This window comes from Convolutriloba macropyga, chromosome 3 (assembly GCF_964194025.1).
Source record: "Convolutriloba macropyga chromosome 3, txConMacr16.3, whole genome shotgun sequence".
Classification (NCBI taxonomy): domain Eukaryota; kingdom Metazoa; phylum Xenacoelomorpha; order Acoela; family Convolutidae; genus Convolutriloba; species Convolutriloba macropyga.
The window spans coordinates 13,035,536-13,049,643 of NC_134470.1; the positions used below are offsets into that span (position 1 = coordinate 13,035,536).

General features: G+C 35.1%; 1 protein-coding gene across 1 annotated transcript; it reads left to right on the top strand.

Moving 5' to 3' along the window:
* Window positions 1-8,414: 8,414 nt before the first annotated feature.
* On the top strand, window positions 8,415-13,901 carry LOC142336871 (histone-lysine N-methyltransferase SMYD3-like). Its single transcript, XM_075385832.1, has 2 exons — window positions 8,415-8,665; window positions 12,775-13,901. The coding sequence occupies exons 1-2, from the start codon at window positions 8,418-8,420 to the stop codon at window positions 13,556-13,558; spliced, it is 1,032 nt and encodes a 343-aa protein (XP_075241947.1). The 5' UTR covers window positions 8,415-8,417; the 3' UTR covers window positions 13,559-13,901.
* Window positions 13,902-14,108: the final 207 nt, after the last annotated feature.

Here is a 14,108-nt window from a genome sequence, read left to right on the forward strand (position 1 = left end):
TTTACTTCATCATGGCCTGTAGGATACCTTTATAGGTTGCTTTCACAGTTTGCCCTCACACTTTTGAGTTTTGAGGATGTTTCGATTGGAAAGATTTTTGGGCTAGTTTGAATATGTCGAGAGTCCGATGGACACAAAAACTTGGTTTTCTTTTTACTTGCTCCGTGTTTTTAAAGTCAGGATTCTGATACGCATCTAGATATAAGCATGCAGTAGAATGCTATAAAAAGGACAAGAATTTGATTTTTAGTTGTTCACCAGCGCTGCTTTAGTTTCTGAGTTTTTTTAAAGAGTGAAAATTTATTTGATGAAATTTATGCAAAGAGCTGCTAATTCGTTGATTTTTAAAAGAAAAACAAACAATTTGGACTGTGTGCGTCTCTAACATTGTTTCCTGTCTATATGTTAATCCGTCAAATGTACGAAACTCTGGGCTTGCGTGCTTCTTGAAGATTACCTTTCAAACTTTAAGATTGGGACTTTGAGTTAATTTTTTCAACTGTTTGCTGTTGACAAATAAGAGATTTGTTGAGTATACTGGAGTCGGACTCCATTGTATTCGACTAAATTCCTTGTTCCTCATAAAACCTCCAATTTTACATCCTTTGAATATCAAAGACTGTTAAAGAATCTTAAAATTTTATCTGCATTTTTTTAGTTAACACAAGTAACGGACTGCGCAAAAAATGTAGCCGCTTTTGAATTACAAAGTAACTAAGCTATGCTAGTTGTTCTTAGCACAATGAGATGGTGGCTTCCAGTGAGAGTTTTCTGTAGTAAAGTTTTCTCTTAAAAATCAGCTTCTAAAGTGCTACAGCTACAACACTAGTTTGAGTACTTTTTCCGTGCGTTGTCAAACTTAACCTCATCCGTTTTCAGCCCTATGGCTCAAATTGTTGAACGCAAAGTAAGCCGACATGCAAGCAAGCCGAATATAATAGTTATGTAATATTTTAGAAATAACACATTGTTACCGTTACTTACAATCAAGGTATCACATCAAATTTGCTATTTGTATTCAGTGCGCCAAAAACAAAACATTGGTCGTTTTCGGGAGATCTAGTGCGAGCCCCTGTGGACCTATGTGCGTGGCCGTGCCTCTCATCCGCTGTGGTATTTAATCCGGATAGTGGGTGAAGCGGGCATACCGTAAATGGTAGAACGACTATCTCGAAAAAGTTTTGAAATATCGAATATTTTTTCTCTCCAACTTCAGAACCTGGAAAATATTGCCTTCGCTTAAATCTTTTACAACTCACTGGGTAATTTTTTTCTGTCTGTCCTTAGTTTTTGTTGAATATTGGGAGTTCTATAATTTGCCAAAAGCAACATCAAATTGAAAATGCGATTGAACAAGTGGTTGGTTTTCGATCGGTGTGCGCAATTTTGTAAAACAACTTGGAAAAAATCCAACATCAGGTACTTTTGAAAATACTTACCTCAACATTTATTTGCACAAAATGCAAATTGGTTGTTTAGTGATGTTGTCTCAGTTTAGAAGGGCCGCTGTGTTGCTCCCATTGTGACTGAACTGTTGGTGGAACCTTCAGTTTTTGAAAAGAACTCACTTGTAAGCTAAAACCGGCGGTATTTTATACCGCCTCCGTAGGAAGGTATTAAGACCAATTAACCAAAATTTTAAGCCACGATCATATTGCCACCAAACCCATTGTAAGCCGGCCTGACAATGAATCAGCAGCCGAATAACATGTTTGCTGATATTTTTATCAAATATGTTCTTAATACTGAAGGCCAAATTAACAACCTGTTCTTTTTAAATTGACCCCCTCCCGATAAAACGATAAATTTGCAATTAAATTCTTGATTGATATGGCGTTTGAGTTATACCGGTCACGTCTCTGTCTATTAAGGTATAGGTTGGTCAAATTTGACTCAGGAAAAAAGGCGGGCAAGTTCTTAGTTCCTTCCCTCATTTCATGAGGTCTCCGAAATATCAATTTACCAGAGTCTTCGTTTCTATCGAGGTCTTTTCTGTTTTCCATTTTTTGGCTAGATTTATTTTTAAGAATTTAAAGCAATTGTCTTGTGTACCGAAATATCTAAAGCTCAAATTGATTTTATGTTTATTCTACTGACTTTCAAGGGGAAATGAACGTAATTGTTGCGTTGTAAAAGCAATAAAAAAGTATGCGTATTGAGTCTGAAACAATTATGGCCCATTTGTTGACGCATTTTCTATTTTGATTCAAAAGCTTTCAACCTTCTATAATTGACGTCATCGAATATCCTCCCTTGCTATGCACAGTTGAGCAGTGCTTCCTATTTGCTTAAGAAGGTTCCTCATTTTGCTGAGAGCAAACAACAACTTTTAGGGAAAGATTATAATGGAGTGAACAGCGCAATATGCATGCGCTCTTTTTTGCGCTATGGTTTTGCAACTTTTATATATAATGCAGATGCATTCGAACCAGTAAGGGTATCGACGAAGGTCAAAAGGACCTATCGAAATGGATCTTGCTAAGCTCTGCTTGGCACCGATATCAAACGTATGTAATGTATTAATATCAAAAACACATTTTTCCTGGAGAGGGAGAGAGTGTGTGTGTGCTTGTGCCTCGCGTAGTTAAATGCACTTTAAATTCCAGTACTCAAATTGAACAACTCCTTTATCAAATTCTGCTCAGCAGCCGAAGAAAATTTCCGAATCAACCAAAAATTTTTTGTGTGACAGTAAAACGTGAACTGAAAAGTCAGCAGCGGAAGTAGTATCAACAAAAGATGGAAGTCGCTGTCTGTTTCTATTTCTAAAAAGGGTTGCAATTGACCAGTAACTAAAATCTGCTTACTGATTTTTAATCGCATAGCAACATATTAAACAGTTTTCCCCAAAAAATTTTCTGGTCTATGCAAAAGACTTTTAACCTAACTAAAAGTTTATTCTCTACAGTACTCTAAGTTTTGGTACTGTACAGTGCCTAGACGCTTCTGAATGACGTATGCTGGATAGTGTGATAGACAATTTTTTTGCATTATAAATCTCTTCAGAAAGTTTTGGAAAATAGCGAAATTCAAGACACGAAATAGTCTCGTGAACTAAAGGAGATAAAGACTAAAGATAAAGACAGCTGAGATTCAAAACCAAAAAAAGGTTTCTCAAAAACAACAAATTTCTATTAAACCTAAGATGTAGCTGAAAGTTTTTATACTATTTTGTGGCGTAGAAAAGCCAATGGTTTTCAGTTGAGTTTCCACTTCTTTTGAGTTTTCCGGAACAGAAATTCAACTCCTCGAAGAGGAGTCTGGCAATTGATCTTGATTGATGGATTTAAAAGCAATTTTTAGCAATCTTTTCGGTACTTCTAAATAGTTAATATTAAAGTGATTAATTTTAGTAGTTTATTGAATATTCCACTGATGTGTTATTTCAATGGTATTTTCTCTTAGAAATTAACTAAATTTCTAAGAAATTGATACCTATTATTTGGCATCAAAAATTAATAAGATATTTTGAGAAAACTACTGATAAATTTAAACCTGGCAGCAAATACGCAAATTTTGCATGGATAATGAACTGTTTTCAATACCGCATCAATCACGAAAACCAGTGAACATTGCCGGATAGACGCAATTTTACGTTTCATGATCCAAGAAGTCTATTAGCCAAAATATATTGCTAGGTTTAAAATCAAAGTTTTGCTCAAATTATTTTATTAGTTTTTGGTGCCCATTAAAAGGTAGCAGTTTCTTCTTCAATGAGCAGAGCAAAAACATTTCAGAAAATATCAAGATGAAGAAGCTTTGCTGAATAATTGTTTAACAATTGTGAGAAATGAAGAGAATGGAAGGGAAATAGATGCATTCGTCTTTCTATTTATAGTGGTTTTTAATTTAAAGTGAATTTTCCCAGTTTGTTGAAGATCACCGAGATCTAATTAATATAATTTGTTGGAACAAAATTTTTTGTTCCTTATCTGCAAATGAAGATTACGAGCCAGTCCAATATCTATTTGGCAAGAAAGACCATTATCTTTGCTATGCACACAGGCTAGTGAAACAAATTTTTTGTTCACGGGGCAAAAAGAAAACAAAAAGAACATAAAGAATTCTAACAATTTCTTCACAACTATCAGGAAAATTTTTTCGAACCAGTTGAATGATTGATTGACAGTTGAAAAATGGAAGAGAAGAACTCTAAATAGCAAGTTTTGGCTCAAATAATTGAAATCGAAATGTCATTAGTCATTAAAAGATTTGAAAATAAGTTTAGCACGGATATTGAAGGACTGAATAACCTCGTTTGAAAGAATAGAGTATGCTATAGTTCCTGCATTGACCCTTTCCTGAGTCAATGTGTGTCGAAAAATGAATATTCCTAAAATATTCAAGAAAAACAGTAGTAATTCCAATTCATAGGGACGGAAATGCTGACTAAGCAGAGAACTACAGGCCAAATGTGTTTATTTCCAAAGATTGGAAAAATTATAGAGAGAATCCTCTGTAAACGAATGACCACTTTCCTCAAGAAATTTGATTTGCTTAATAAAAATCAATCTGGTTTTCGGCCCAAAAAGGGATCACTAATGCGTTGGTAAAATTTCTTGGGATAGCGAATAAGAATGGGAAAAAGCTGTAAAGAGTTAGAAGCTGTCTTTGTAGACGTGAGGAAAGCATTTAGCAGAATTGAACGAATTTTGCTCTTGTATACGAGTACTAGTTTATATAAACCAAATTCAGGACTTCTGCTGTTACTCAAATACAACATAGTTCGCCAATGACGCTGCTCGCAATCAAAATGTGTATTCAAGTAACGAACTTTTTACGAGGTCACTAAAATCTGTAGTGGTTTATCTTGCGAAACAAACGCGGCTTCAATTTAGAGAAAGTGCACCTAATGAATTTGAAAGCAAATGGAAAGCCCTCTCGACCAGAGATAGTACAATTGAAGAAAGGAGCGATAAGTCTCTTTCAAGTACTTAGGTGTACAAATTGAGTAAAAACCTAATTCAAATCAGCGTATATTTGAGTTATGTTCGAAACTGTCCAAATGTTCTGGTTTCTTTTATAAGTTGATCAATTTTAACAACTGCACAACTTCTCATAACATATAAAATTTATGTACAACCTGTACTAAGCATTGGAGTCTTAGTCAATGGAACTAGTAGCAAGACCACACTTCAACCGGTAGAAGGAAAAATTTAAAAATGCTAGAATCATCTTCAATAAGAGAAAAACTGTACCAACCTTGCACAAACGAGGAAGGAAATCTTTTGCATGTTATTGATGTGTTTAAAAAATAAACACATATACTTATACCGGAATGCGAAATAAGTGGTCTAAAATATCTTCTCGAAGAAAAAAAATCGAGTTAATTCAAAAGGAAAAAATCCTGGCAGTTGAAAATGACAAACGTGATTCGTGGATGTAGCCCTGAAAATTTGATTTTCATCTGGAAATTTAACCGCCATTTCATTTCAGATATACAATATTTGAGTAAAAACGAGTTGAGACGTTATCAGTATGGTTTTGGAGACAATTACATTAGCAATAACGAACAATTGTTTTTATCCCTTGCACCTTCAGTATCTTGTCTCTCTTAGAGTTTCTTAGTACTGCTACTGGCATCCTTTGACTGGGACCATCGGATCTTTTGATTATCTATAAAGTAAGTGGTGATTCTGTGCGGCCTGGTTTGTACAGCAATGCTAATTTACTTGGAAACAATTTATTATTAGTTGATTTCAACAAAAACTGACGATTAATTGTGCCCGAAAAAAGTCGAGTGTTATAACTTTATTACTAGTTCGTTTTTATTTTGATTGGAAAAGCATATATATGCAATAAAAACGTCGAAGTCGAGCTTCATTGGTAATTTAAATAATGAAATGTACTCAGACCTGTTTTTGCTTTCGAAGGTCGAATTTATAGTTTCCGGTTGAAGAATGCTTGCTTTACAAAATTGCCTGAAATTTCGAATAGTCTTGATAGCTCCATGACCTGCCAAAGCATAACTTGCATAGATTTTTTAAAGCAGAAAAAACACTTTCAGAGAATCTTCAATTCATCCAACTCTTTTTAAGATAGCAATGCGTTCCTTCATAGCCAGTAAAAACTACAAAGAAGGAACCACAATCTTAACATGCTCTCCATTTGCTGCAGTTCTCCTTTCTTCTTCACTTGGGCAATTCTGCTCTTCCTGTTTTTCTCTCCTTGCAGAGAAAAAACGCTGCTCAGGATGTAAGAAGCTGTACTACTGCTCTGGACAGTGTCAAAAGAACGATTGGCAGTCACATAAGGAGGAGTGCAAACTTTTCGCGGGTTCGGAGAAGGTTCCAGTGCCAACGGTCCGGCTGATATTGAGGGATTTTATTTTTGAGTGATGCCTAATGTCTTTTTCATTGATTGCTAATACGTTATTTGTCGTTTTTGGATCGTGGATTTTATAAATGGAAATTTTCTTTCTTAGGCTTTCGATAAATTTATTTTAAAAGCAGGATTTCATTTTATTACGCTTACGGTTTACGAAAATGTCAAAGAAAATTGACCTGGAGCGTGGATAGCTGGTCGAAATTAGTCGAAAAAGTTATAATTAGCAAAGTAAAAAAATGAAAATTGACCAAGCTTCCTCTATTAAATAGAATTATAATTAACGTTGAAATGTACATTTCTGTCACTATCAACGTTCTTATGAACTTAGAATGTACATAGGTCGTAAGTTAGATGCGATTTCATGGTTCGTTTGATTGGCGACGGGTATGTTGTCTTGGTGATGCTACAAATCCTCGGTATGGTAATTACGTGACATTGGATCTGGTTAATTACTTGATCTAACCCGTGAAATAACATTGAGTGGCGGGTTATTCAATTTCGAAGCCTTAATCATCATGATTATTGCAAAGCGACAAAATATAACATAATTGGTTATTGATAATTTTGTGCATTAATGTCCATGATTGTACATGATCTCGGCTAAGTGAAATATCTTCATGCTGAAACGCTGTGTTTTTAAATCCTCTCGAACATTTGATGAAATTATGGTGTGTCTTTTTTATATGCAAAATTTTCGCTTGACTTTTTCGTTCTAGAATATTTTTTTGATCGTATTTTTCGAGTATGTTTTTCACGATCGAATTGTAGATTTTTGCGTGATCTAAATTGCTCTCACTTAAAATTGAAGGAGCTGAATTAATTTGCGGCTGTTTACGGTTATAAATGTAATCAAAAATGCTCAGAAAATTTTCCTTCTAAATCGTTTCATTTTTCCTTCTAAATCGTAGTAGTAGTCTGAAGAAAGCTCCACCCCGTCCCCACAATGAAGCAGACTAGCATTAGATCAAGCGCCCGCCTTTGCCGTCCCAGAGGGCAATTCGCCCGAGCTTAGCCAGTTTATATTTCTGATTGTCATAACGAGGTGTGGTTTACACAAAAATATTTTCCCCGCTGAAACATTTTACATAACTTTTAACCGCACCCATGCTTTACCTCAAGGAAGCGTAGGATATTAGGCGAAAGCTCGATTAGGTGAAGCTAATTTTGGTAGCTATTAGGCGAAAATTTTCTACTGACTTTTTGTGGAAATTAGACGGAAACCAATAAAAACACTTAAAGACGGTACTTAAATATCCGCTTGACTCGAGTGTCCCTAACAATTGTCTAAGTATAAAAACGAGTTGATAACATACATGTAAAATGTACTATTTTTCATTTTTTTGCATCACACCCAGTAAAACCCCAGCAATTTTCAAGGAGAGGAATTTGTCAAAAGTTACTGCAGACAAATTTTTTAGATTTTTCTTAATGCTTTATTTTTAATAGTTTAGAGCTGCTGCGCAAGTAACTTAGAGAAAATGTTCGCATAACTGTGGGATAGAACTAAACGGAACGGCTTCAAATTTACAATATTAAAGCCCCGTTTTCTGCGTTTTTGTAAGCTACCATGAGAAGACAATTGTTAGGGACACTTGAGTACTTCGTAGCATCAACTAGATTCTGAAGCACGTCTTCAAGCGTTTTAATTGGTTTTCGCCTAATTTCCACAATAAATTAGTCGAAAGTTTTTGCCGAATTGTTACAAAACTTGGCTTCGCTCAATCGAGCGTTCGCCTAATATCCCATCCCCGACTTCAAGTGCAAAGGTGAAATAGTGGCAATGTCATGTTAAGCTAAAATAACACCAACTTACGAGTTAAGGTAAATAGTGTAAATATTCAAGTATCATTAATAATAATCATTAGGTTAAGCTATTTCAGAATCCCTTTAAAATCATCGACGCTTTTAACAACATATATACTCAGATTTGCATATCGTAGAATATCAGCTCCAGATACGCGTTGTTCTGAATGCTAGAAGTAATTAAAAAATGTTGAAATCTACTCGGGTACTCGGCGGTATAAAATTATGTTTAACACTGTTGCCTCTTTTTGGCATCATATGAAATAAAATGCCACAATAGATGTGTAATGAAGATCTCAAAGAATAAGATTGATGCTGAAACGTTTGAGAATCTTTGCTGCAATTTGGATCAGCTGGAGGAAGGCGAGAAAGTTAAGTATGCCCAGCTAGTTGAGCCACTCCGGTATTTTTTGGGAACCGAGAAGTTCCAGTCGTGTTTCGATGGTGCTGCAAAGTGTCTGGAAGTGATCAATAGAGTGGCAGTGAACACTGTCACTCTCGTCAACGATGAATTTACACCCATTGGCTATGGAATGTAAGGACAGATATTAATTTTTCCCTAACAAAGTGTGGCAATTCTTTTTTGGATCGAGCGCTATTATTTTTGCCATTTAACTTTTACTGAACCCCACCCCGAACCCCCCCCCCCCCCCCCCCCCCCCCTCGGCAAATGCGCTTATTTTCAAAACATGCGCGTTTTACTTCAGATTACGTCGATTGTCTATTTTTTGTCTATTATTTATTGGACAGCTGACTTAAGAGACAGAAACAATTTATTATTGACCTAATCTTTAGTATTTATGAGCAGTTTTGCTCGTAGTGTTGCTGTCTTTGCTAGACTAATGCTGTACCCAATTTCGAGAACCAAAAGGGGTGAAAATTTGGGGCTTTCTATCAAAAATGAAAATTTAGTAATATCTGTTTCGAAGATTTGTACTTTATTAGTGAGAAGCAAAACTTCTGATAGCTTAGTGATAACCGTAAATTATGTTTCATAATTTTAATTTGCATTTTCTGAAAACATAGAATTCGTACTAGCGATTCGTTTTGGATGCCTCTAAATTTGTATTCCTGCTGTTCTTTGTGCAATTTCAGACTCGTCGTATTTCATCCTACTAGTTGGACTTTTTTAGTGACTACTTTTTGTCTGAAATTTTTCTCCCTGATATTTACTGAGACTGGTATGGAACATTGTGCGTAGCATAGGATGTTCGAAAATACGTCTCAAGGTTGTCAAAAATTTTATTTTTTGAGGAAAACCTTTTTTGACTATAAATTTTGTGAAGCAGAAATTTGATTTTTTCCAGAGAACATGGAGTGCTATTATGACGATGCTGAATTTTGATTGGTTGAAAAAGACTTTTGTAAATTTATACAGCACGTTTTTATTCTCTTGAAGACGGATTCAGACAGACGATTCTGCTCAGTACAGTTCAGTTGCTTACCAGAGTACTTGAATAAAAACTTGTAGCAGAAAAAGAGCGTTTTTACCGAACCCGCGCTCCGAATAGCACTTAGCAAAAACTTGCAATTAAAAGCCTTTATTAGAAAGGATATTGCTACGATAACTCTGTCTGCGTACAATATGGCACTAGCACCTACATAGCCGCCTCTAAAAAGATAGAAAAGTATAGGCAACCTACAAAGAGAGTTATCATAGCTATTTTCTTTGATAAAACTGAAGAAATTCGGAATACTCGTCTTTTTATAATTTGAAGAAACATAAAATTCAAGAAGAGCAATCATTCGCAATTAAAATAGTTTTAAAAACACAGGCAATAGTTTGTGGAATAACTTGCTGCTATCACTTAAGGCGCTAGAAATAGCAAACATTAAATTGACTGGACAAGATCTTCATGATTAGCATAAAAATCTCACAGAAATCAAAAAGTTGAAATCGCATTTTAAAAAGATTTTCACTTATTAAATTAATTCTGTTATTTTACTGCAGAAAAATTGCTAAAAAACAAGTAGGCAAGTTTGAAAAGGTTCAGCATGCTTGCGGGAAAATTTACAAGAGAAGCATAGTTTTCCACTTTTCCTAGCTTAAGATTACTGGTGACTACTTAACATTTTTTTTGACTGAAATTACTAGTAAACTGAAGGGAATGGGAAAATTTGCGTTTAAAAGTCAATTGAAACATCAGGAATAACTATCAGACTGTTTTCTTCCAAAGAATTCATGTTTTCTGTTGTTCAAGTATCAAAGAGTCGGTCATTTTCGCCGGTTTTAAATCAAAATGGTTCTTCTAATAGACTGGAGGATGTGGTCTTGGGTTTGATTGAAATGCCAGAAGAAATCTCCAAAAATAATTTTTCAAGAAAAATGTTCGGTCACTATCTTAATTCAGAAAAGTATGATTAATAATGTTATACTTTTTCTGCTTAATCTAATGGTCTTCGATATACAGGTCTTCTTGTGCGCTGAAAGTAGTCAGGGAGGTAGCTCAAGAAGTCAGGAAAACAAGGAAAATAATGAAGAAAGTGGATCGATTTTTTTAAGTTTTGCTAAATCTCGAGAGAAATCGTTTTCCATAGTTTTTTTTGCACAGCATGAGTGATAGATTTTTGCTTTGATAAGATTGCCAGCATATAAAACCAGGGAAATAAATAAATACACGGCATTTTTTTATTTTGGTTATTGGAAACTTCATAAATGACAAAAAAGTTACCTTTCTAATGTCAATTGAAACCCGTGAAAGGTATCTGAGAATAATTTTGTTTTCATTAAGTTCTAATGAGAATTGCATTTTTTTGCTTTTAAACAAATTTTTATAATACAATGTAATTGAGTTCATATATTTTTAGAACAATTTGTATCAATTTTATTAATATAAATTACTGCATCCCTTTCAACACCTAAATTGTTCCGATTCCTGTTTTCGTTCCAAATTTTTAAACAGCTCCAATTTTTCATCGTGTGCTGAAATGTATAGGTTTTTAGAAATCAAAGTAGCCTCCAAGGGCTTCTAAATTATGGTTCTCGTATTTTTCTACGATGCGTAAAAAAGCAAAAGTTTGGCTGAAGAAAAAACGCCGGCCTCGCATATATATTTCCCCATTTTGAACATATATGGGAGTTATTAGGGGACGGGCACAATGCCTCAAGATTGAAAATGAGCGGCATATAATCTTAATTTCAAGGCAAGTGGAAAGTTATATGCTATAATCTTTATTGTTTTCATGTATATGTTAGGAGATAAGTAATGGTCGCGTGAGCTACTTAATGCCTAGACACCTGGACTCTTGGGCCTGAGCGCCTGATTTGAAGCACGAGGGGACTAGTATTTAGGTATAACAAAATTAGAGAACCAAAAATGTTAAAATTGGGCAGCTTGTTGACAATTAAGGTGTCAGAAGAGTTTTCCAATGCGAGGGGGCAGCTAAGTTAACGCAAAGAAACTTCAGCAAATGCCCGGCAAAAGATTAATTGAATCTTTCCCGTTTGCGCTCCCAGCCTAGTGGGTGCAGATCATTTGCGACCCCCAAACGCATGTGCCACATTTTTACATAAAATTTACTCTGTAATGGCACATTTGCTGTAGCGCGGGGGGGGGGGGGTTACAAACGGAAAAAAATCCGAATAATTTCATGGAGCACGTGTTCTTCCACCTATGCTTTTCTATTACTTAAATGGAGACATAAAACTAATTTAGCTGCTTCATGGTGACTAGTATTTAAGCCCTTGGTTCTCTAAGTTCTGACTGTTGACTTTTCGATATTTGCTGCCACCTTTGTCAGTTCCTTAATAAACTCATTGGAAAAAATTAAGCTCTCTAATCGCAGTGTTACATGGCAAACTTCCGTTTTGAAGTGTGTTTTCAATAGCATTCCGATTGCCGATTGTTTTGAATTTTATGTAGTGGTTAAGTGACTCTGCTTGAAGTCACTGAGAACTTCTGGCGTTTATGGAGAACCTCGAAGCGGTTCAAGATGTTAAGTCAGAATTTCGAAGTGACTTCTGCAGAGTCACTTAACCATGTTTAAAACACGAAACACGCACGTTTTAAAATGACGAAAGTCAACGAAATTCAACTTCTGGCTAAGTAGCAACTTCTGGCATTTTAAAATGTGCACGTTAGTGTTTTAATTGAATTGACAGAAAATTGAGTTTTTAATTTCTCTCAAACAAAGTTTGTTGTAATTATTTTAGTCCTGCTCTATTTTTAATGCGACTTTTCGGATCTATTCTGTTTGCCCCCCCCCCCCCCTGCAGCTTAGTGGGCTTATATCTTTTACTCCCCCCAGGCGCACGTGCTATGTTTTTACATAGTAACGTGCTATATAACAACATATAATTTGTAACTGGGGGCGTAAAAAACACCGGGTGGGGGGGGGGGGACAAAATTGATCCAATTTTTCGCCTGACGCTATTGACTTTTCGTCCTCAAAAACAAGATAAACAGGAAAAGCTCCGGTAGAGAATTCAGATAAAAGCTCGACCGCTTTAGGCATACGGCAGTGAGTTGATTCTCATGTGAAATTATTTCAACTTGATCAAAACCGACTATTGGAACGTAACTAAAAACTCTCCTGAAAAAGAGAGTTTACCTTAAAATTGCGTTTTGAGGGTTTCTTTTGTCAACAAGTGTAACTCCCCATAAAACATGTTTATAGTCTTTCCACCTGTATCAACTGTTCTAGATATCCGGAAGCTTCACTGGTTAATCATTCTTGCGAACCAAATGCTGTCTTTGTATTCCGCAACAAACAGCTTTTACTACGTACTTTACGACCAATCGCAATTAATGAAGAAGTCTTTGTTTCGTATACTGACCAACTTGTTCCTAAAGACAAGCGTCGACAAATTTTGAAACAGCAATTCAACTTTATTTGCCAATGCAGCGAATGTGTGAATGAAATACGAGAACAGCTTTTTCACAAAAAGAAATTCGGAACAGAAAGTTTAAAGAATGGTGAATTTTCTTTGACCGAATCTGGTTTCCCTGAAGTATCAGTTTTACCCGACTCTACCGAATCAGATTTTTCGAAGATATTAGAAGGAGTTAAAAACATGAACACTGACGACTGCTTTGACAAGCTTGAAAAGTTGGGATCAAAATATTTCGATACAAATCTTCTTGTTCACGAACTGTTGGTCAAATGTGCTAATATAGCATCACATAAATCGTTTAAATCAGCCTTGCAGTTTGAGTTGAGGCTTTTGGACAACTTTCAGAAATTTTACCCTGATTATCACCCAATGAAGAGCTTGCAATATACACGCGTGTCAAAAATTTTCTCATTTTTGGGCAAAGTACGCTCATCTGTCGAATACTTTGAAAAAGCCCTGCGTAACATTGCAGTAACACATGGCTGTGAAAGTGAATTGTACAAAGTAATTTCGGAGCAATTCAATCTTGATCAGAGAGAAATTGCTCACTTTGAAGAACAGTCTTTACGAAAGACTGCGTTGACCCAAAAGTAAAAATGGGTTTTATACGGTTAATTAGAAAAACTTTGGTGTAATTTTTATAATACTTTTGTCGCAAAACCAAACCTTGTTTTTGATTGGTATTAGCTAATGATCATTATTCAAACTTTGTTTCTAAAAACTTTCTGATTAATACAATGTATAACTTAAATGTTTAAAATGTTAAATGTTTTTAAATGAGAGAACTAAAAAAAGAACATTGTTAATTTCCTCTGGTACACATATGTATAAAAAGCAAATGGTAAAAGAGGCAATGTAAAGTTAAGAATATAACATTATGTAAAATTATAAAATCATTAAATTACTTAACTAAAAATTTGACCTTACATTATTAAAAAATGGCCTAAAATGCGAGCATAAAATGTTCTCACAATTTTATATGTACATCATGAAGATTAAAATCTAATGCTCTCAATGTCATCTTTTATATCAGTTACTTTTGGGTCCTTCAAAAATTCTTTCCAAAAATATTCTTTCAATTCTTTTTTTAAGGAAGCTTTCGATGTTGTTTTCAGTCTATTATTAGAAGGCAGACTCTTATAAA